The sequence below is a fragment of the Mustela erminea genome, chromosome X (genome assembly GCF_009829155.1).
Source record: "Mustela erminea isolate mMusErm1 chromosome X, mMusErm1.Pri, whole genome shotgun sequence".
Taxonomy (NCBI): Eukaryota; Metazoa; Chordata; class Mammalia; order Carnivora; family Mustelidae; genus Mustela; species Mustela erminea.
The window spans coordinates 41333540-41355998 of NC_045635.1; the positions used below are offsets into that span (position 1 = coordinate 41333540).

Below are 22459 nucleotides of genomic sequence, written 5' to 3' on the forward strand. Positions count from 1 at the left end.
AATGTTCAGCGGGTAGAGAGCTTGTCTTTGGGGTGATAAACGTTTCCGGAAATAGACGGTGATGGTTGCTCAACATCGTGAGTATATTTTGTGGTAAATTTTGTGAGGTCTGTATTTTACCACAATGAAAATGACTAAAAATACACAAAAAATAAATTTTAGACTTTTATTTTAAAATGGCCTGTCCAGGGTAGTTTTAATTTTCATCCTTCATTATGAAACAGCATCTTCTTAAATATAAACCGTTTGTATGTCTTTGGTGTGACTTCTCTTCCTCTTCCCATACTTTTTCCTATTTAGTTTGTCCTGATGGGGCTCATGATGGTTTTCTATTTTCCAGGCAGAAGTGTTTTATTTTTATATAGTTAACTTCAATAATCTCTCCTTCTCTAGCTCCTGGATTTGGGTCACAGTTTTTCCCTATTGCAAGATTATCAAGAAATCATCTTGTGTTTTCTTTGGCTTCTGTGGTTTCATTTCTTCTATTGAAACCTTTGGCCCTTTTTATTTTTATTATTATTTTTTACTATCGGACCACGCATTTTATTATTGTTTTATTAATTTTTTATAGAGTTATTTATTTACAGAGAGAGAGCACACACCAGTGGGGGGAGGGGCAGAGGGAGAGAATCTCAGACAGCCTCCCTGCTGAGTGTGGAACCTATGGTGGCTCTATCCCAGGACCCTGAGATCATGGCGAGCTAAAATCCAGACTTGGCCACTTGAGCTGCTGAGCCACCCAGGTGCCCCTATTGTTGTATTTTTAAAAATTCTTCTTTAAAAATTTTTTTCCATCATGAGAAGTGTACTGTTCAAACCCCACCCCTTATTCCTCCCACCCTCCCCACCCACCTCCCCTCTGGTGACCATCAGTTTGTTCTCTGTAGGTAAGAGTCTGTCTTGTTTTGCCTCCCTCTCCTTTTTTTTTTTTTTTTCGTTCCCCTTTGCTCATTTGTTCTGTTTCTTAAATTCCGCAAGGAGTGAAATCGTCTGGTATTTTGTCTTTCCCTGACTGATATATTTCGCTTAGCATCATACTGTCTAGCTCCATCCCTGTTGTCTTAAATCTTTGACCCATTTTGAACGAATCCTGGTTTATATGTGTAAAGTATAGTCATAAGATCTTGGCACTTGTCTAGTGGTTCAGTTATACTTGGGATCTTCCCATTTCTAAACGATGCCTCTCCGAATTGAGGCAACATCCTTATTTCTGCATGTTACTTTTGTCCCTAGCATCCTTCCTGATTTATTGGTTGTAATCATTTTTCATTTGATTCTCTTGGGCTTTGTAGGCATATCTTCATGTCCTTTCAGACAATGGTAATTTCATCTTCTCCTTGCCAGCTCTTAACCTCTTATCTTCATTCCCTTGGTTCAGCTAGTGGCTTAGAACAACATTCATAGTGGTGTTGATACTAGACATTCTGTCCTTCCTGACCAGGATTGGGACCCTGCTAGCCATAGTCTACTATGGTGTCTGTTTTTTCTTGTTTTAAGTAAACATGTGTTGGTTGCTTTTAGATTACTTTTTAAGTCATTATTTCATCAAACAAAAATTACTGGGCACCTACCAAGTACCAGATACTAAGCTAAGTTTTGGAGAGTAGGGCAGTAGGCCCTCTGGTTGTGGTGCCCTCTTTCCCAAAACTCATAGGTTAGTGCTTTCTTAAATCATCAAAGAGATGGATGTGAGGGGCGCCTGGATGTCAGAGGAGCACGCAGTCCTTGATCTCAGGGTTATAATTTCAGGCCCTACATTGGGTATAAAGGTAACTTAAAAATAAAATCTTTAAAAAAAAAGAAACAGGGGTGCCTGGGTGGCTCAGTGGGTTAAAGCCTCTGCCTTTGGCTCAGGTTGTGATCGTGGAGTCCCGAGATCGAGCCCCGCATCGGGTTCTCTGCTCAGCAGGGAGCCTGCTTCCCCACCTCTCTCTGCCTGCCTCTTTGCCTACTTGTGATCTCTGTCTGTCAAATAAATAAATAAAATCCTTTAAAAAAAGAAAAACATACATGAAATCAACTGTGTGATCATTATTTTACAGTAATTGCAATGGGAGAGATTTTAACAAAACAGCCGCCAGGGCTGGCAGGGTGACAGTGAAGGAGAAGGGCAGGGTAGCACAGGGCACAGTGAGGCGGAGGGAGGGAGGAGGGCCGTGGGGACCTCACCCCACGTCCCCCACATACCCCGCCGACTTGGCAGGACCGTGGTGAGCATTTTGGTGCTTTATCTTGAGAATAAGAGGTAGCCATTGGAGGGAGTGCAATGGTTGGGCTTGGTTAGCTTTGCATTATAGAACACTCACTCACATTCGGGGCATAGAGAATGAGCTGGGACAGGTCTGGTGGAGGTGAGATGGGCCTTGACACCACCCATGAAGGCCCTGTGAAGGAAGACAGGCATGGACCGGGGAGGTGGCAGAGGGAAGGAGAAGTGGATTGGATTTTTGAGCGATGGGGACCGGCTCACCTCATGGAGTCAGGATTTAGGGACCCCCCATCAAGAGCCGGATCTAGTGTCTAGAGGGCATAAGTGGGTGGGAACCCCCCCCTTGCCACTTGCACCTTCCAGAAAGAACTGCCTCTGATCCTTCCCCATTCTTCTTCCCTCAGAGGTGGCCGTGGGGACAGGACTGGCCGCTATGGAGCCACTGACCGTTCGCAAGATGATGGCGGGGAGAACCGCAGCCGAGACCATGACTACCGGGACATGGACTACCGCTCGTATCCCCGCGAGTACGGTAGCCAGGAGGGCAAGCATGACTACGACGACTCGTCCGAGGAGCAGAGTGCAGAGGTGAGGGCCGAGGAGGACAGAGTCCTTCAGGGCCTCAGCTTGTAGCGCCATGTGCGGGTAGCTCTCGGTTCCCATGCCTTCAGACTGTGCTCGGTGGCTTTGCCTCACCCGGAGGGTCTGTCCCTGCTTCCCTCTGTGAGGGCTCCTCTCCCAAGCTGGGTCTCCCTGACTTCCACATGCTTGGCTCTATACTTCTGAGGGCCCTGGCCATCACCTTTCTCCCTCCTTCCCTGATTTTTAATTGGGGTCTGCGGTTCACTGCAAGCCCTTCACCGCCTGCTCCCAGCCAGTTTGGGGCCCTTGAAGAGCCTCTTGCCTGGGACCCGGCATGTGGGGTTGAGAGGGCGGTGGGGGATCTGGATGCCACCCAGCAGAGTAGCCCTGGGAAGCCCGCCCCGTGAGTATTCGCAGGGGTGACATGGCCCCTCCACAGAGGGGACGGACTCCCTAGGGCCTCTCCTTTGAGCTCAGGGTAGCCAGTTCCACACTGGGTAGCTCGCCCGAGCCTGAGGAGGGGCAGCATGATGTTCACTGTCTGAGGAGAAGCAGACTTGCCTTAAGGGAACCCCAGTTTGAGAGGATAGTCAGGGCCCAGGGCCAAGTAAGCAGGCAGGTCTGCTGTCCAGCAGGGTGGGAAGGGGACTTTTGCAACCCAACCCCCTGCGAACAGAGTGTGGGCGTTCAGGCTTCCCCATTGGCCATTGTGATCTGTGCCTGGATGTCTCTGGGGCACCAGGGGGTGCTGGGTGGACCTGTTGGAAAGAGTGGGAGTGGAGCACTGAGTTATCTGGTCCCCCTGAGGGCAGAAGGGGTGTGGACCCTGGCCTGGCCTGCTCAGTCCTGGCAGGATGGCTTGGGCAGCCTCCAAGAACTCAGCCACCACGCCCTGTTAGGAGGGAGCCTAGTGGTGATAGAGGACTGGCCAGGCGGAGGAGGATTGGAGCCCGGGGGGCAGCGCTGTGGCCCTCACACCTTTGCAGGTCCCTGCTGACGGGCTCTGGATGAGATATTAAGCTATTCCTAGAACCTGGCCCTAGCTGGAAATCATAAGGCGTAGGGAAGAGTTTTGCACATACTAGCTGAGCTGGTAAGGGAGGAGGAGGGAGCAGCGGAGGGCAGGACTTCATGAGCTCACCCCAGACCTGAGGAGGTGTAGTCAGCATCCAGTCACCTGTCTATGCGAGATCCTCCCCCACAGTAATTCTGCCACCGGCCTCATCCCGCTCCCACCAGGGCAGCCCCCAGAAGGCATCCCGGGGACAGTCTCCCACTCCAAAAGGGTTGCAGTCCAGGCCTGACCCGTTTTGCCTGCCCTGAGCCTTTAGCCGGAGCCCGCCCACTCCTGGCTTTCAGAGCCTGCCTGCCTCAGAGAGCCAGCGGCCAGCCCCTAGGCCCACCCCAGACTGACTGCCCGTCTGGTGTCTCTCGTCTCATTCTGTCGGCCAGGATTCCTACGAGGCCTCCCCGGGCTCCGAGACTCAGCGTAGGCGGCGGCGGCGGCACAGGCACAGCCCCACCGGCCCGCCAGGCTTCCCCCGAGACGGCGACTATCGGGACCAGGACTATCGGACCGAGCAAGGGGAGGAGGAGGAGGAGGATGAGGAGGAGGAGGAGGAGGAGAAGGCCAGTAACATCGTCATGCTGAGGATGCTGCCACAGGCAGCCACTGAGGATGACGTACGTGCCCCCCTCGTGGCCCTGGGCAGGCGGCAGAGCAGGAGGCCAGGCTGGGTCTCCCCCAGGGCCCTCAGCTTCTCCCTCACCCCGACCTCAGCACCTTTTATCCCTTCTCTCCCCCAACACCGATCCATCCTCTGGGCAGGCCCTTGTGCTCTCCTGGTCTGAAAGGGAGGAGTGTCTGATAGGCTGGCTTGGCCAAGGGGCTGTGGTGGGAGGGAACAGAGCATTCCTCCAGAACATTCTGCTGGTCATCCATCCATTCTGCTTATGTTGATTGAGGGCCAGATGCTTACCAGCCCCAGAGCCGGCTATGCCTGGTGGCAGAGATGGTGCAGGGCCTGGCAGCCTGGGGTGGGGGTGGGGGTGGGAAATAGGGAGGGTCCCCATGGGATTTTCTGAGGTTTTATTCACATTCTCTCCCCATACGCTCACCCCCGCCCTCTTTTGTCAGCAGTGTCAAACCTCAGTGGCCTGGCCACAGAGTCCTGCATTCTTTCTTTGACTTTGTTCACTGCTGCTGACAGGCTTCCCACCCCATGCTCTGTGACATTTCCTTCCACATTCCTCCCTTTTCTTCTGTTTCCTTCTCACAGAGGCTTCCCCTGATGAGCCCTAGTAACACCCCAGAGGGCCACTAGAACAGCATCCTCCCTAGCCTCCCTCAGTCTCCTCTCTGTCCCCTCCCCAGAATTCTCTGCCCAGCTCTTCACTGAAACCTACCGGCTGCCCATTTTGTCGCAGAGAAAACCCCACCTATGTATTTGAGAATTTCTCAAGTCTGGCCCAGCTGCCATGTTCAGGGTCAGATGGTAGCTCTGTGCTGACATGTGTTAAGGATTGATCACAGGGTGGGCCGCAGGCCAGGTTGCATTTAATCCTCACAGCCACCCTGTGGGGAAGTACTCTGTGTGTTTCCATCCTACGGATGAGGAAGCCAGGCCCCCAGCAATGAAGCAACTTGCCCCAGGTCCCACAGCCAGTGTGTGGCAGGCCAGTGAGTGGCAGAATGGAGCTGGGGTCTGGCCCCGGGCGTCTGGATTCCAGAGCCCACATTCTTGCTGTTTCCTGAGCCCTCCCTGAGTATTGTCAGGCCTAACGAGCTCCTCTGTGTTTCAGTTCACCCTCGTGTGCACGTGTGTGTGTGTTTGTGTGTATGAGAGAGAGAGAGATCTTTTCTTTTTCACCTAATGAGGAAACTGAGGCCCAGAGGCAGTGAGATTGCCCGAGAATGCCCAGCACAAGCTCCCAGGCTTCTGCAAGAAACACCACTGGCCCAGAGACTCTGCCTCACCTGGTCCAAACCCCACACTGCCTCTGCAGCTTCCCCCTGGTTTCACCCAGGAAGCTTTCCAAATCCTATGACCACATCTCTTGGTCTCCACCCCAGGATACTACCCCTCGCACAGCCTGAGGCACACAGCTGGCCTCTGCTCAGACTCCGCACCTTCCCATTTTGGTATTTGCGTCACAGGTCTCCTGGGGCAAGCCCCAGCTCTCCTCACCAAGGCTGCACCAAGCCTATCATCAGAACCCCCTCCTACCCCACTGCAGGCCCTTCTTGAGCTGCTGGCTTGGCTCGCTCTCCTGCCTCTGAGGGTCACCATGCTGCCACGCACCCCCCCCCCCCCCCGGGCACCACGGCCCTTTCATTTCACTCACTCTCTGCCTGTCTGGGGCCGAGTGCAGAGGCCCGGTGCTGGTGTGGGCCCAGGGCCATGGCCGCTCCCAAGAGAGCGAGAGGAGGCAGTGCATGCACATCACTGGCAGCCCCTCGGGGTCCTGGAGGCCTCTGGAGGCCCCACTGTGTGCTGAGCCTGCCTCCATCCGTATCTCCCCGTACAGATCCGGGGCCAGCTGCAGTCCCATGGAGTGCAAGCACGAGAGGTCCGGCTGATGCGGAACAAATCCTCAGGTGAGCTTTTGTTCCCAGTGCCTCCCCTTCTGGCCAGCCTCAGCCTCCAGTCTCCCTCCTGCTTCTGCCTTCTCCCTCACCCTCCCTGCCCTGCCTTCCTGCCACAGCTGGGAATGGGCAGCTTGGGGTGCCCTCTCTTCTTCTCTTCCCCTCAGCCCGTCCTCCTCGCAGCTCTGGGGCTGTCGGGGAGGGGGTGCAACACTGAGCTGAGTGCTCCCCGGGGGCAGGGCCAGGGCCAGGCTCCGGGGAACCTCCTCTTTGGGACTCTGAGTATCTGAGGTGGTAATCCCCTCCCCATATACTCCCTTCCCTCTCCGTTCTTCTCCTCCTCCTGCCCCTCGGTCTCCCCCACGTTTTTCCAGTAACAGCCTGTGACCAGAAAGTCGGTCTGACACGGTCCCACCCACGTGTCCCAAGAGGGGAGGCAGGGGATGGCTCTTACTCAAGGGTGCATCCCGAGGAGCAGCCAGGATTTCTGGCCTTGCTTGTTCCCTCCCTCCCTCTTGCAGGCTGCCTGGAGCTGGCCTGAGGTTAGCAGGGCGGTGGGGGGAGTTGTCTCTGCAGGACCTCTGGCCCAGGCTCCCCAAGGCAGGCACAGTGGGGCTTCACTGCCTGGGCTTCTCTCTCCATCTCTCAGTCTCTCTCCTCCCCTCACCTCCATATTTCTCTCTCTCTCTTTCTCTTGCTCTCTCCCCCTCCTCCTTTCCCTCTCCCTTTCCTTCTCTGCTCCCTTCCTCCTCTCTCTCTCTCTTCTTTCCTCCCTCTGTCCCCGCCCCCACCCCAGATCATACCATTTCATCCTCCTGTGCATCCTAACGGTTATTCTTACGGAGAGCAAGCATGCTCCCCCCCCGCCCAGCCCTGCTATGCCTGAGCCCTCCCTGTGTGTGTCCCTCCAGAAGAGGAGCTGCTTTCCTGCAGCCCTTTCCCAGCCCTGGCCAGGCCTGGAATCTCTCTTGGTAGCATGTAGGTCTTGCTCTGCTTCACCCCAGGCAAACCACAGGCTGACAGGGTTCTGGTCTCTCTCCATAAAGTGGTGTCCTAGGTGTGGCGTGGCCCCTTTTGGCACTTCTCTCAGGCACCCACTGATTCTTTAAGGTCTACCTGTCCAGCCCTGGCCCCAATTCTCCTACTGTATAGGAGGACTTGCCCTGTGGGTTGCTATAAGCTTCCTAGCTTGGCCCTGAGGCGGCTCCCTGGGAAGGCCCATCTTCCCTGCACTGCGCTAAGGCTGAAGTGACCTTGTGTCCCTGCCTCCCCCTGCTTCCTGATGGGCCTGGAGCCTTCCCGGCCTCACCAAGCAGCCTGGCCCAAGTTCTCTTTTGCTTCTTGGGTAAAACATGTCATGGAGCCCCTCCTGGGCACCAGCCTCGTGCTGGGCCCCACCCTTCAGTTACTGACTCTGGCCCATGTGGGGTCAGCAGCCTGCCCATCTGCCCTCCTTCCTTCTCTGAGACACGTCTCTGCTTGTACCCTTTCCCTCCTAGCTCCTTCTCTCCGTCTCTGTCACCACAGGCAGGTCTGCCTGAGCCCCTCTCTCTGTCTTTCTTCCCAGCTGGCGTGTGTTCCCCCCCGCACCTCTCCTGCTCAGTTATCCTCCTTCCCCTCCCTCTTTCCTGCCCTTCCCCACCATCTACCTTGCCCTCCCACCCCCTGGTCTTTATCTCTCTGATTACTTCTCTCTCTCCCTTTCTTCTTTTCTCCTCTCCCCCCTTCCCTCTCTGCCCCCGGTCCTCTCCCCTCGGGTCCCACCCCCGGGAACGCCGTGTGTCCAAAGCTGTTGACTAACCCACTGCGTCTGTATCTGAATGCTGTCTCCAGGTCAGAGCCGGGGCTTCGCCTTCGTCGAGTTTAGTCACTTGCAGGACGCTACACGATGGATGGAAGCCAATCAGGTTGCTTTGCCGCACTTGAACCCCCCCCCAAACAAATACTACTTTGTAATCGAGCGCTCCCCATCGCCTGATTCTTATGGACACAGTTCCCTGCCCTGTGGCCCTGTGTCCTATCCCCCCCGCCCCCCTCTCTCTCCCCCTTCCTGACCCTCACTATCTCCTCTTCCCATCTCTTGCTACCCACTGGGCTTCCCATCAAGAACCCACACTTACCACCGGCCCCTTCCCACCACCAGGCACTAGCTCTGCCCCCCCCGCCCCCGCACCTCCCAGCTGAGCTTTTGGAGAAAGGGCTGCCGGGGGGAGGTTTTCTTCCATGGAGGCTCTCACTCCTCGGGGACTGCCCTGCTCCAGGGTCAGGCAGAGCCGGGCTTTTGTTCCACACTCAGGCATCACTGGAAGTCTAGTCACTGGGGAGCTTAGCTGTTGGCACACTAACTAGCCAGTCCCGTTTGGTCAGCTCTCTCCCTGCATGGGAGTTCGGCCTTTTGATTTCCGTGGAAGAGGCCGGCACCGCTCTGTTGATCTCAAGTACTGGTCAGATGCACTAGAACTCACTTCAGATGCCCCAGCCCTCCCCCTGCACTTACCCCCCACAGGAGTGTCTGCTTGCCCACTCCACTGGGGCAGGCCTGCCTTCTCAGCAAGGTGTCGTGCTATAAGGAAGGGAAGGGAGCCAGCTCCCCTGCCTCCCACGGTCCCCACCCAGCAGCTTTGGGACCTCCAGAGACCCCAAGACCTGCTCTGCTCACCTGCCCAGAGCCTGGCTCACTGGTGTGGGGCATGGAAGGAAAGCCTCAGGGAAGGAAGGGTCAGATGTGGTGGAAGCGGGGCTCAGCAGGGCGGCTCTGGGGCCATCTCTGCCCTAATGCCGCGGGCCCAGGACCCAGCCAGCCCCAGGAAGACAGCCTCACAGCAGGAACTGCCATCTTTTAAATTCTGGCTCTTTCTTTTTCCCCTTCTCCAGCACTAGCGCGCGTGCGCTCTCTCTCTCTTTCTTTTCCCTCCTCTCCCTCCCCTCCCTGTCCCCCTCCTCCCAAGTGTAGCCTGTGTAGTGCTGGCCCTGGATGTGGCCTGGCAGTGTCAGGGCCTAGTGGGGGGTTCACCCCACTGTCCGGCAGGTGTCAGTCAGCCGAGCACTGTGTGCCTGGTGGCGTGTGTTCACGTGTGCGTGCGCGGGCCCGGAAAGGCAGCAAACAGCTGCGCCCAAGGGCTCTGGCGCTTTCCCTCCCTCCTTCCCTTCCTTCTTCCCTCGTCCGTTCTCCGACCTCCCTCCGTTCCCTGTCCCTCATCCATCCAGCTGAAGGGCTCGCTCACTCTCTTCTCCTGTGCTGAAACGGTGCGTGGGGCACTGCTGCCTGGGCCTCACTGCGCTCTGCTTTTTCCCGCAGCACTCCCTCAACATCCTGGGCCAGAAGGTGTCCATGCACTACAGCGACCCCAAGCCCAAGATCAATGAGGACTGGCTGTGTAATAAGGTACAGGGGCGGTGGGCAGCGGTAGCCATGGATAGAGACGGCGGCGGCGGCGGCGGCCTCTGTCCCCCTGGGGCCTCTGAGGTGGCATAGGTGTTGAGGACCGGCTCAGCTCAAGTAGCCACCGTCCCTGCCCACCTGCCCACCTGCCCACGTGCACTGAGCTTTCACTCGGCGCCAGGCTCTGCCCTCAGGAGGTGCAGTCCTGCCTGAAGTCCCAGTAGGCTTTCCCCAAGTACTTACGTAAGCGACTGGCTAGTGACCGTGGAGGCGTGCTGTGCTGTGGACTTCTGAGCCAGGCTGGCTGGAGTTAGAGCCTCCCGCATCTTCCCCGGTCTCCACCTCACTTTCCTCAGCTCCACAGTATAAATAGCAATGACCCCTCCCCCCAAGGTGGTTGGGAGGATTCCAGTGTGGCACTGAGAGGGTAACTGTTGGAACAACATCGGCCCACGGTTAACTCCCTTTAATGTCCACCTCTCCTCCCAGCGGAAAGCACTGGCTGCTCTGGAGACCTGCGTCAGGTGGCCCCATTGAGGCTGAGGCTGCAAGCTATAGGGTCTTGCAGTCGTATTCCCTATGAGGAAGCTGGGGCTCAAAGGAGTGCCCCCATGGGTCAGCATTGAGCCATGACTTGCTCCCAATCACAGGGGCCATGGCTGGTACCCAGGGTTCAGGTCTCCCCTGGGGCTATTCCCCCCAACAGCCTGGAGGCAGCCTTGCAACTCCACAGCCATGCCTCCCGCAGCCAGCTGGTGGTCCTGAGACCTAAGAGGAGGACTGAGGGCAGGCCGAGCCCCCAACCCTGCCCCCAGGAACAGTTGTGCCTACTAAGGGGAGTGGCATCTGTTTGTTTTAAAAGAGAAAGTGTTCTCAGAAGGCGGGTGTCCAGTGTCTCTGCAGGGGCAGGGACGAAGTGACAGTGGCTCTCTGTCCCTCCTGTGTTCTTGGATACTCATCAAAACCAGGGAATTCTCTCCTTTCTCCTCCTTTAATTCCCCCGCATCCTGTTGGTCACCAGGTCCTGTTGCTTCCATCACAAAAATGCTCTCCCTTGTGATTCCCACTTCCCAGACAGCCATCCCCCTCTCCCTCAGTCGCCGTGGACCTCTCTTCTGCTGTGCTGGCGCCTTGCCTCTTTGTCTCGCCCTCTCACCTGTAACATTCCTTGAAACCATCTCTAACCACATCCCGCCTTCTCTGCTTAGAACCCACCCCTGCAGCGCTGAGCTTGAGCGTGACCACCCTCCATAATCTAGTGTCACCTGCCCTCTCCAGCTTCCACTTTGCAGACTCTTTCCTCACCCCCCTACACCAGCTGCAGAAAATCTCTTGTTCCCTTCGCTCGCAGTAGCTTCCCAGCAAAACCAGAGCAAAACTTCTGGGCCTCCCAGATCAAATATCCCACCAGCCGTCCTGCGCTGAGTGAGCCATGCCCCTCTTGGACCGTCCCCCTCCCCGAGTCCCCACAGACAAACCTGCCCCTCCCCGTGCTACATCTGCTCCCTGCTGTTAGGCTGTGAGGGTGGCCAAGACCACATCTGGGCATGCAGAGCAGAGCCTGGCCCAGGAGCAGTGCGCAGTGCCCGACCGTGGAACAGAGATAGAAGTGTAGAACCTCCAGAGATAGAAAAGCGGGGGGTTCCTGGAGGCTGCCGTGGCCAAGGCTGGTTCTCAAGAGCACCAACCCAGTCCTCAAGACAAAGGAGGTGTGGGAGTCTGGCCAGAGAGGGGCTACCGGCTTTTAGAGGTGAAAACATTGAAGGTTCCTTAAGAGGGAAGCAGGTTTTAGGAAGAGGACTTGTCCTACTAAAGGGACAAGAAGGGGGCCAGTCCTGGCAGTTGGTACCTCAGAGGAGGTGGCCTTTGTAGCAGGGGTTGGGGAGGGGTTGTTGATTCCTGAGTTGAGGAGGAGGCACTAAGGACAAACTTGAGACCATGTGAAGGGAAGAGTCACAGACTGGGAATGACAGCCAGAGCTCTCTGCCATCCCTGACCCTGGGACCTTCCTTCCTGGGGCATGGCAGGGTTCCCTTGGTGGGGGGGGTCTTGGGATCCAGGTTTAGAGGGCGCAGTGGAAAGCCCCACCCCCTCTGACAGCCTGGCCTGTGCCTCGCAGTGTGGTGTTCAGAACTTCAAACGCCGTGAGAAGTGCTTCAAATGTGGTGTGCCTAAGTCAGGTGAGGTCCTCCTACCTCCCCATCTCCCTGGGACATTGGTGGAAGTGGGGAGGAGGGTGACCAGCCAGGGAGCCGCCTCCCCCTTTGACACTGGCCTGTCATCTGCTGCCCCTGACAGAGGCAGAGCAGAAGCTGCCCCTGGGCGCAAGGCTGGATCAGCAGACGCTGCCACTGGGTGGACGGGAGCTAAGCCAGGGCCTGCTCCCCCTGCCACAGCCCTACCAAGCCCAGGGAGTGCTGGCCTCCCAAGCCTTGGCACAGGGCTCGGAGCCAAGCTCAGAGAACGCCAATGACAGTGAGTCAGTTGTTCCTTCCTTTCTCCCTGGCCTAGGGTGTCTAGGCTGGGCTCTCCTGAGGTCAGAGAGCTGGCGGTGACTAGGACTTAGTCCTCCCAGCGTCTCTGCCTAGTGGGGGGACAGACATGATGTAGCGAGAGCAGGGGAGGAGCATTGCCCAGCTTGACTTTGGGGGTGTGTTGGGAAAGTTCTCAGCAGGTGAGCAACTGAGCTGGGACTTGGACTGACAAGCAAAGTTTATCCAGGAGGAACAGGTGAGAGGAAGCAGCAGGTGCACAAGACACGGAGGCCAAAGGACAGGGGTAGTAGAGAGCCACCAGAGGGTAGGGCTGGAGAAGAGCATCGGGTGCCCCCTAACACTGGGCCCCTTCCTGCAGCCATCATTTTGCGCAACCTGAACCCACACAGCACCATGGACTCCATCCTGGGGGCCCTGGCACCCTACGCGGTGCTCTCCTCCTCCAACGTTCGTGTCATCAAGGACAAGCAGACCCAACTGAACCGTGGCTTCGCCTTCATCCAGCTCTCCACCATCGTGGTGAGGGCGGCACAGGGGGGGGCCGGGCAGCCAGGGTCCCGGCCCCCGGGGCGGGGAGGAGGGTCCCTGAGCCCATCGCCCCCACCGCGGCTCCAAGCCTGGCAACGGGGCAATGGAGCCGGGGGCCTCCCCGGGCCTGACCCTTCTGCCCCCACTTCCCCTCCTCCCCCATCCCCCAGGAGGCAGCCCAGCTGCTGCAGATCCTGCAGGCCCTGCACCCGCCACTCACCATCGACGGCAAGACCATCAACGTTGAGTTTGCCAAGGGTTCTAAGAGGTCAGGACCCCACCTGTGTCCCTTCCCAGCTGGCCCCCCAGCCTGGGGCTTCCATCTGACTCCTAGTCTCTGACATCCTCCCCAGGGACATGGCCTCCAACGAAGGCAGTCGCATCAATGCTGCCTCTGTGGCCAGCACTGCTATTGCCGCGGCCCAGTGGGCCATCTCACAGGTACTCAAAGACTCCCCTCTGCCCCAGCATCCCCACACCGGGGCCGCAGTCTCGACCCTCCCGCGCCCTCTCTGCAACCAGGAGGGCTGGCTTGCTGTCTGGCTTTCTGTGGACCCCAAACCCTCACAGTGGCTGCCGTGGGCTTTGGGGGCCTCGCCGCAGCTCCCTTCCCAGTCACCTCCTCCCAGGCTTTCAACTTCAACACCATCGTGGCTGCTTTTCGCTTCTGTTTGGTGGTTATTTTATCGTCCTGAATTGTCACAACTTCTTTAATAAAACGGAATTTATAAGTGGCTGAAAGAAAATTGGGAGATGGAAATAAAGAAGGGGAGGACGGTGTCTTCCTTGACCTGACACCCAGCGCTTGAACTACGCCACACACGTACCAGTGTCAGCCCTGGGAGCATATGGGCACAACTCTACTTCAGCCGATCCTTGTTTTTGCTGCTGCCCTGCCCTGCCCTGCTGCTGCTGGGCGGCCCTCACACTTCACTTGTCTGAGGCCTGCATGCTTTCTGTCAGCAGACAGACACTAGCCTCACCTGTGGGCAGATGCTTCTTAGCAGGTTCCCCTCCCCCTGCGCCCCTTCCTCTGCTAATAAGCCCCTCCCACTGCCCCTCAGGCCTCCCAGGGTGGGGAGGGTGCCTGGGCCACCCCCGAGGAGCCAGCGGTCGACTACAGCTACTACCAACAGGATGAGGGCTATGGCGGCAGCCAGGGCACAGAGTCTTCCCTCTATGCCCATGGCTACCTCAAGGGCACCAAGGGCCCCAGCATCACTGGAACCAAGGGGGACCCATCTGGAGCAGGTGAGCCCCAGCACCTCTCCCTGAGCCCATGGTGGTGGGGGGGGGTAGCAGGCATGGGTTCCTGGGCCCCATCATTCACAGGCCTTCTCCTTCCCTCCCTGTCCCTCATTACAGGTGCAGAGGCCTCTCTGGATCCTGGGGCCGACCCTGTGTCACTGCAGGCTTTCTCCCGTGCCCAGCCTGGTGCTGCCCCTGGCATCTACCAGCAGTCAGCAGCCGAAGCGAGCGGCAGCCAAGGCGCCGCTGCCAACAGCCAGGTGAGGGAGCTCTGGGGCGTCCTGGGGGCGGGGCGTGCGGGGGTGGGTAGGGGGCATCGGCAGACACTGAGCCCTGTTCCCCGTCTGGCCCTACGACCAGCCATACACCATCATGTCACCCGCTGTGCTCAAATCCGAGCTCCAGAGCCCCACCCATCCCAGCTCTGCCCTGCCACCGGCCACCAGCCCCACTGCCCAGGAGTCCTACAGCCAGTACCGTGAGTAGCCATGGCCTGCGGGGGGCGAGGGAGGAGAGGGAGACACGACAGGGAGTTCTTTAACAAAGCACAGAGGAAGAGTGTGACCTCCCCCATCCCCCACAGCTGTTCCTGACGTCTCCACCTACCAGTACGATGAGACATCTGGCTACTACTATGACCCCCAGACTGGCCTCTACTATGACCCCAACTCCCAGGTAATGGGGGGCCCAGGGAACGGGTGGGGCCTACAGTTCCCCTTCTGGAGGTCTCCCCTCACGCCCCCCTCCTTTGCCCCCTCCCAGTATTACTACAACGCTCAGAGCCAGCAGTACCTGTACTGGGACGGGGAAAGGCGGACCTACGTCCCTGCCCTGGAACAGTCGGCCGACGGGCATAAGGAGACCGGGGCCCCTTCGAAGGAGGGTAAAGAGAAGAAGGAGAAGCACAAGACCAAGACAGCCCAACAGGTGAGCAGTGGGGCTCACTGGCTGGCTCTTTGGCGTCTTCCAATGAGTGCATTTCTTTCTTCTTGAAGTCTCCGCTGTGGGGGTTGGGCGGGGTGGGGAGGCAGATGTGTGTATGGCAAGTGACTGTGCTCAGGAGACCAGGCTTCCAGCCCAGCTCCACTCTTTGATGCGTGACGTTGAGCCAGGGCAGTCTCCTCAGTACGTGTTCGGGCAGCCTACCTCCCTGAGTGGCCAGTGCCACCTGTCCCAAGTGAACCCAGCCAGCTTTCCTGTCCCCCAGTGGGAATCCTCCCATTGTTTGAGTGCCTGAAGCTGGGCTAGCCCTGCCTGTGGAAACGAATGGGCACGCAGAGCTCCTGTGGGCCAGCCCTGCTCATGGGGATGTATCCAGGTCTATCTACCCCAGAGAACTTCTTATGGGCCCATCAGGGTGTGGAAAATGGCCCTTGCAGTCTGGTAGGAGCAGGTAGTTGGCACTTCAGTGTCTCTCTGCGGAGAAAGAGTATCACAGTCTGGGTGCAGCACTTGGAAGCAAGAACTAAGTGTTTCCTTGACAACCTGGTAAATTCTAAAAGTGGTGGTGTGCCTGGGAGGGTGGACAGAATATGGAATGTGGCATAGTATTGCGTGTAGAAGTCAGACGGAGCCACTGTCTGCACCATAAAACAATAAGACAAAAGCATACAGAGAGCAGAGTCCCGTGGGTGCCTGTGAGGAGGACAAAGCACAGCCCAAGAGGGCTTGGCGAGGGGCACTGATGGCAGAATGACAAGAAATGGGGACTTTCATCACCACATCTTTACCCACTGCTTGAGGCTGCAGGGCAGCAAGGGGCAGTGGATGGAGTTGGCAGTCCCAGCCACTGGAGGGTCCCTGAGAGCCTCACCCACACCCTTACCCCTAGATTGCCAAGGACATGGAACGCTGGGCCCGCAGCCTCAACAAGCAAAAAGAAAACTTCAAAAACAGCTTCCAGCCCATCAGCTCCCTGCGAGACGACGAGAGGCGGGAGTCAGCCACCGCAGATGCCGGCTACGCCATCCTTGAGAAGAAGGTGTGTTGGGGTCACCTCTCCATACCTACTCCCTCATCTTGTCATCTCAGCATCCCCTCTGTGGAGTCCCTGAATTTGTGTGTCCATCCTCCCCCCCGCCCCCAGGGAGCACTAGCCGAGAGACAACACACCAGCATGGACCTCCCGAAACTGGCCAGCGACGACCGCCCAGTGAGTGGCCGGAGCAGGAGGAGCAGCGGAGGGGGGGGGGGCGCTCCAATCTAGCCAGGCCTGACCTCGCTTTCCTACCCTCACATTCTCTAGAGCCCACCTCGGGGCCTGGTGGCAGCCTATAGCGGGGAGAGCGACAGTGAGGAGGAGCAGGAGCGCGGGGGTCCCGAACGAGAGGAGAAGCTCACTGACTGGCAGAAGCTGGCCTGTCTGCTCTGCCGGCGCCAGTTCCCCAGCAAGGAGGCGCTCATCCGCCACCAGCAGCTCTCCGGGCTCCACAAGGTGACTCTCCGAGGGAGGACTGGCGGGGACCCTTGGCTCAGCCCAGCCCAGCATGGCCTAGCCGGCCGCTTCACCCCTCGTCTTGTCTGTCCCCTTGTAGCAAAACCTTGAGATTCACCGGCGAGCCCACCTGTCAGAAAACGAGCTTGAAGCACTGGAGAAGAACGACATGGAGGTGAGGTGTGACCCATTCCTGGACTCCATCCCCTCTGTCCCCAGCCCAGTGCCTGTCCCCTCAGGCAGCCGGTGCTCAAGTCCCTCGGCTGGGTGTAGCTTGGCTGCTCGCACCCATAGTATCCGGCTCACAGGACCTCACACCTGTTAGCCAGATCCAGCTCCCCCAGTGCCACACACACACACACACACACACACACACACACACACACGTGTTTTCAGCAAATGAAGTACCGGGACCGTGCGGCTGAACGCAGAGAGAAGTACGGCATCCCTGAGCCCCCAGAGCCCAAGAGGAGGAAGTACGGTGGCATGTCTGCAGCTTCTGTGTAAGTGCGCGGGGCCAAGGGGAGGGGCCAGAGGCCAGCTGGCTGGTCACTCACCCTACCCCACCGGCCCCTGCAGGGACTTCGAGCAGCCCACGCGGGATGGGCTGGGCAGTGACAACATTGGCAGTCGCATGCTCCAGGCCATGGGCTGGAAAGAGGGTAGTGGCCTGGGCCGCAAGAAGCAGGGCATTGTGACGCCCATCGAGGTGAGTCTCCTGCAGTCCCATCCCCGGCCTCCAGCATTCTGTCTGCCGCACCCCCATCCTGCAGCCGACCTGATAGCCTGCCTCTCTCAATAGGCCCAGACACGGGTGCGGGGTTCCGGCTTGGGTGCCCGAGGCAGCTCCTATGGGGTCACTTCAACCGAGTCCTACAAGGAGACACTGCACAAGACAATGGTGACCCGCTTCAACGAGGCCCAGTGAGCAGCTGCAAGAGCTGCTTCTACATATGTCGGGTCCAGCCCGGGGGACAGGGAGGGTGAAGTGGTGGGTGGTCTGAGTGGGGCCCTGCACCTGTCTACCAGCCCACTCCCCAACCAGAGAGGCCCTGACCAAGTCAGACTTTGAGTTGGTGACTTTTGTTGGAAAACTGGGCTGGGATCATGCTCTTCTTTTTGTAATAAAAGCCGAAAAGTCCATACCTTGCATGTCTCTTTCTCACACACCAGCACAATCTATGCCCACACACAGGGACATAAACACAGGTGGACAAGGGGCCTCATCAGGCCAAGGAGGGTGGCAGCATTCATGGCATCTGGTGCATGGGGGCTCCCAGCTTGGGATGAAGGTGGGGGGTACAACAGGAAGTTCTGGCCTGTGCCCCAACCCACAATATCTGGGTCACAGCCCCCTCACCATTGTCAAGTCCAGTAGGTCTCCGTACACCAGGAAGTCCCACATCAGCAGGGCACCATCGGGCTTGAAGTCCCCCCTCGGGTGAGAGTCAGCACTGGGAACCTCCCACCCCCTGGCCTTGGCACCCAGCAGCTGCAACTGCTGTCCAATCGCAGGGCTAAACCTGAATCACACTTGGCCCTCGCTGGAGCTGGGGACTGCCCAAGGGCATCTCCAGGTGGACAACAGTGGGCACTCTGGCACCAGTCACCCCTGTGCCCTCAATGGGCAGATGACCCCAGAGGGATGGAGCTAGAGAAGCTCAGCCTGCCAGCTCCAGGTTGGAGATGCCTCATCAGGACTGGTTGGGCCCACTTACTCCCGTCCTCTCTGCGACTGCCAGCACAGGACCCATCCCTCTCCTCACTGCCAGCACAGGACCCACCCCTCTCGTCGCTGCGGACCAGTCTGCACCCCGTGAGTCCCAAGTATGTGTGTGCTCTCAGCACAGGTCTGGGTGCAGTGGAACATGAAGCTGAGGCTGCCCTCTCCCGGCCTGGCCTTGAAGGGCTGGGCGGGAAATGGGGCCAAGAACCACCCTGCCCCCAAACATGCTTGTGAGGTGAGAAGGGGAAGGGGAGGTGCTAAGGGAAAAGGGATCGGTGCAGAGCCCCTCCCCCACTAACTGGCCTGCTTTGTGACATCTCCCTGCACCAGCTAAAGGAGGCAAGTTAGAAAGAAGGGGCCCCCTAGAGGTGATAGGGTGGTGATTTGGGGTGGGTGTTGCCCAGGGACAGAGGAAGGGGGCTGTAGGAGAGGGGAGGGAGACAGGAAATAGGAATAGAACAACGTGAATAAATCTCATAAACGAGTGAAAAAAGACACAGAAGAGCACACACTATATAATTCTGTTTATGTAAAGTTCTTAATCAAAACGTGCTGTTGGGGTACCTGGCTGGCTCAGTCAGTAGAGCATCTGACTCTTGTATATACAAGTTTGGGCCCGAGCTGGCTGTAGAGATTACTTAAAGTCTTAAAAAAAAATTGGTGAGGGGGCACCTGGGTGGCTCAGTGGGTTAAAGCCTCTGTCTTTGGCTCAGGTCATGATCTCAGGGTCCTGGGATCTGGTTCTCTGCTGAGCGGGTAGCCTGCTTCCCTTCCTCTCTCTCTGCCTGTCTCTCTGCCTACTTGTGATCTTTGTATGAAATAAATAAATAAAATCTTTTTAAAAATTGGTGATAGAGCAGAGTGGAGGTGGGGAGGGTGTCTTTCAGTAGAGGGGGTTGCAAGGTAGCATTTTTGGGATAACGAAAAGATTCTAGATCTTGACTGGAGTACTGGCTACATGGGTGTATAATAGGTAAAAATTCAAGCTCTACAATTAAAATCTGAACATTTCATCATATGTAAGTTAGAAAAAGACTACCAGAGCAAACCTCAATAAGAAGCAAGGAAGTAAGACAAAACAGAAATAGATGAAATAGGGGAAACAAACAACAGATTAGTAAAATCAAAGGCAGAATCTTTAAAACAAAAATTAAGAGCAAAGATAGACCTGGCAAGACTGATCAATTAAAGAAACTCGAAAATGCAAACACCCCAAATACAAAATTAAAAAGGGGAACTTACTACAGATGTAACAGAACTTTTAAAAATAACGAACATATATCTGAAAATCTAGCTGAAATGAATACATTCCTAGAATAATATAAAATGCCAAAACCATGCCATGAAGAAACAGATTAGTCGAATAGAGCAAAAAGTAATAAATTGAAACAGTAGTCAAAAGCTTTCCTCTCCCCACCAAAAAAAGGGCAGGGCCTAAATGGTTTTTGTTAAGTGTGGTTTACCCAACTCCCAAGGAATAGTTAATTGCTCTCTTATAGAAGTTGTTCCAGGTACTGGAAGAAGACTAAAAGAAGTCTGTTTTATGAAGCTAGTGTAATCTCTATCCTTGAAGCAGGTGAGATAATACAAGAAAATTTCAAACCCATTTCACTTATATCTGTAGTTGTAAAAATCCTTAACAAAATCTTAGCTAAATGAATCGAGCAATATATTTAACAAACATGTTTGAATCAAACAGGGTTTATCCCAGGAGCGTAAAGTTGGGTCAACATCAGAAAAGGCTACAAATGTAGTTCACTACGTTAATAGACCCAAAGTAAGCGAAACATAATCTGAAACACAGAAAAAGCAGTTGATAAGCTCTAGACACCATGAATCCATACCTATAAATGGGTGAAAGAGTAAATAATTGGAGAAGAAGGGAAATATTTTCTTTACAGTAGAATGTTAACAAATAATACTAACAATGGTCAACAGTGATGGAGTTAGAAAATTTATGAATGCTAAAACTAGTTGTTACACTAGCAGTCAGTCACACTTTGTTGAGGAACAGGATATTCACATAGATTCAAAGTATCTCCCTATGAAATCCATGTTAGTTAATTCCAAAGGGAGGGAAAGTATCTTTACAGTAGAAAAACCTGCAGATATCAGCTTAATGAAGGGAACACAGCGAACATGATCAATATTAAAATCATGAGCCATCGGATAGAATGAAATGAGGAGTCAGCGACACTTCTGTGATAGTCCCATCCCAAATACAGAACCTGAATCTAACCACAAGGAAGCATCAGACAGGACCAAACCAAGGGACATGCTACAAAATTCCTGGCTTCTCATCTTCAAAAGCGCCAAGGTCATGAAGGTCAAGGGAAGACTGAAGAACTGTTCCAGACTGAAGGAGACAGGCCATTTGAAAGTTCAAATGTCACCTACTTAATGAGGCCTGCCCTGCCTACCCTACTTAAAATTCCAAACCCTCCCCCACCATACTCCCTATGCCCCACTCCTTGCATTTCTTTTCTCCATAACACTTCTCAGATTCTAACATCCTCTCTCTCTATTTTTCCCTTTTCTATATTTTCTTCTTCACCAGAACCAAAGCTCCATAAGGGAAGAGACTTTCGTCTTGCCTTGCTCACCACTATGTCCCTCAATGCCTAAACCAGGGCTTCGCATATACCAGTTCTTGGAAGTATAAATAAAAACACATTCCACAAAAAAAAAAGGCTAGAAAGAAAAGACAAAAACAAAACCAAAAAAGGCTAATATATAAAGAGTTCCTAAAAATCCATGAGAAGTACAGCAACCCGATAGAAATGAACAAAGGACCCAAACAGAAAATTCCCCCCAAAAACAAGAACCATAAATACCTTTAAAGCTATGAAAAGATGCCCAAGCTCACTCCCACAGAGTTCACAGGACACTCTCATCCGTGGCTGGGGGCAAAGCTAAATGGTACAATTCTCTCTCACCCCCACCTCCCCCTCCCTCTCTTTTTCCTGCTTTCTAACCTCCACGGGCTTCTGCCCAAGCTGTTCCCTCCAACTGCAATGCTCTCCTTCTCACTTAGGAAAGTCCAAATCCTGACTCAATGACTCCCTCTGATCCATTTGAGGGTAATCGATTCTTCAGAGAACTCGGCCACACCCATGGCTTCAGCTGTCCCCTCTGATGGTCCCCAAATCCATATCTCCAGCCGCAGACCTCCCTCCATCCCCTGAATTTCACACCTACTCCCCAACTCTTCACTCAACCAACACAAACCACAACCTGGATGTCCAGCGTGCATCTCAAATATAACACATCTGAAAACAAACACCTGACCTTGCCCCACACCTGGTTCCTAATGGAGTATTTCCCCTGTCCGTTGATGACAACTCCATCCTTCCAGCTGCTCAGGCTAATAACCTGGGGGTCAGCCAGAACTCCTCCTTACTTTTCATGTCCTCTATCATGACCCCTTGGCAAATCCTGGCATCTCTACCTTCAAAATCAACCAGAAATCGAATCTCTCCTTGCCTCTTCCACTTTTACCATCTCAGTCTGATCCTCTCTCGTCACTCCTGGCCTCTTGCAGTGGCCCTTCTGCTGGTTTCTTGGCTCCCATCTTTCCCCTTACAGTTTGTTCTCTCTCCACACAGAGCAGCCAGCTTGTTTACGCTAGAATGGAATTTCTATCAAGGTGGCACCTCTGCTTAAAATCCTTTCACGTCTCCCCACGGATCTTAGAACAAAACCCAAACATCTCAGCCTGGCTTATAACACCCTCCTTGACATGGCCTCAGATGTCATCACCAGTGTTCTCCCATCCTCACTCCTCTCTTGACTACACAGACTTCTGCCCTCTTCCTCAGACTGGGACTCACACTCCCAAACTCCCAAGGCTGTGCACCTGATGATGCCTCTGTTCGGAATTCCTTCCCCCATGTGATACATGGCCTGCTTCCTCACTTTTCACATGCTGCTTCCTCAGAGAGGCGGTCCCTGACTACCTCACAGGGAGTACCTGGGGAGGTCTCTCTGAGGTGAGGCAAAAGATGAGTAAGAAGGAAAAGACCTGATGGAAGAGTGTTCTTGACTATTGCAAGGGCAGTCTCCTTCATAGGTTCTCTGCTGTGTTCCCAGTGCTCTGCACTTAGTAGGCACTCAAGAAATCCTTTTCTGTTTTTCTTTTATTTATTTATTTTTTTAAAAAGATTTTATTTATTTATTTGACAGACAGAGATCACAGGGAGGCAGAGAGGCAGGCAGAGAGAGAGGAGGAAGCAGGCTCCCCGCTGAGCAGAGAGCCTGATGTGGGGCTCC

The 22459-nt window shown here is 55.3% G+C and overlaps 1 protein-coding gene across 6 annotated transcripts in view; it reads left to right on the top strand.

Annotated features, from left to right (window-relative positions):
• The window catches only part of RBM10 (RNA binding motif protein 10), a 29359-nt gene extending 11750 nt beyond the window's left edge, over positions 1 to 17609 (top strand). For 2 of the 6 annotated variants that reach the window (XM_032329869.1, XM_032329872.1), the window contains exons 3-24: positions 2614 to 2797; positions 4244 to 4474; positions 6320 to 6389; positions 8211 to 8284; positions 9676 to 9762; positions 11879 to 11939; positions 12058 to 12234; positions 12613 to 12773; positions 12953 to 13050; positions 13136 to 13223; positions 13847 to 14033; positions 14148 to 14290; positions 14391 to 14508; positions 14614 to 14705; positions 14793 to 14957; positions 15862 to 16011; positions 16117 to 16182; positions 16276 to 16464; positions 16565 to 16639; positions 16861 to 16967; positions 17044 to 17173; positions 17267 to 17609. In XM_032329869.1, the coding sequence (XP_032185760.1) occupies positions 2614 to 2797; positions 4244 to 4474; positions 6320 to 6389; positions 8211 to 8284; positions 9676 to 9762; positions 11879 to 11939; positions 12058 to 12234; positions 12613 to 12773; positions 12953 to 13050; positions 13136 to 13223; positions 13847 to 14033; positions 14148 to 14290; positions 14391 to 14508; positions 14614 to 14705; positions 14793 to 14957; positions 15862 to 16011; positions 16117 to 16182; positions 16276 to 16464; positions 16565 to 16639; positions 16861 to 16967; positions 17044 to 17173; positions 17267 to 17392 (2779 nt within the window). In that variant the 3' untranslated portion in view covers positions 17393 to 17609. The remainder of the gene's footprint in view (positions 1 to 2613; positions 2798 to 4243; positions 4475 to 6319; positions 6390 to 8210; positions 8285 to 9675; positions 9763 to 11878; positions 11940 to 12057; positions 12235 to 12612; positions 12774 to 12952; positions 13051 to 13135; positions 13224 to 13846; positions 14034 to 14147; positions 14291 to 14390; positions 14509 to 14613; positions 14706 to 14792; positions 14958 to 15861; positions 16012 to 16116; positions 16183 to 16275; positions 16465 to 16564; positions 16640 to 16860; positions 16968 to 17043; positions 17174 to 17266) is intronic. The other 4 variants (XM_032329871.1, XM_032329870.1, XM_032329873.1 and 1 more) reach the window with 4 other exon arrangements.
• Positions 17610 to 22459: the final 4850 nt, after the last annotated feature.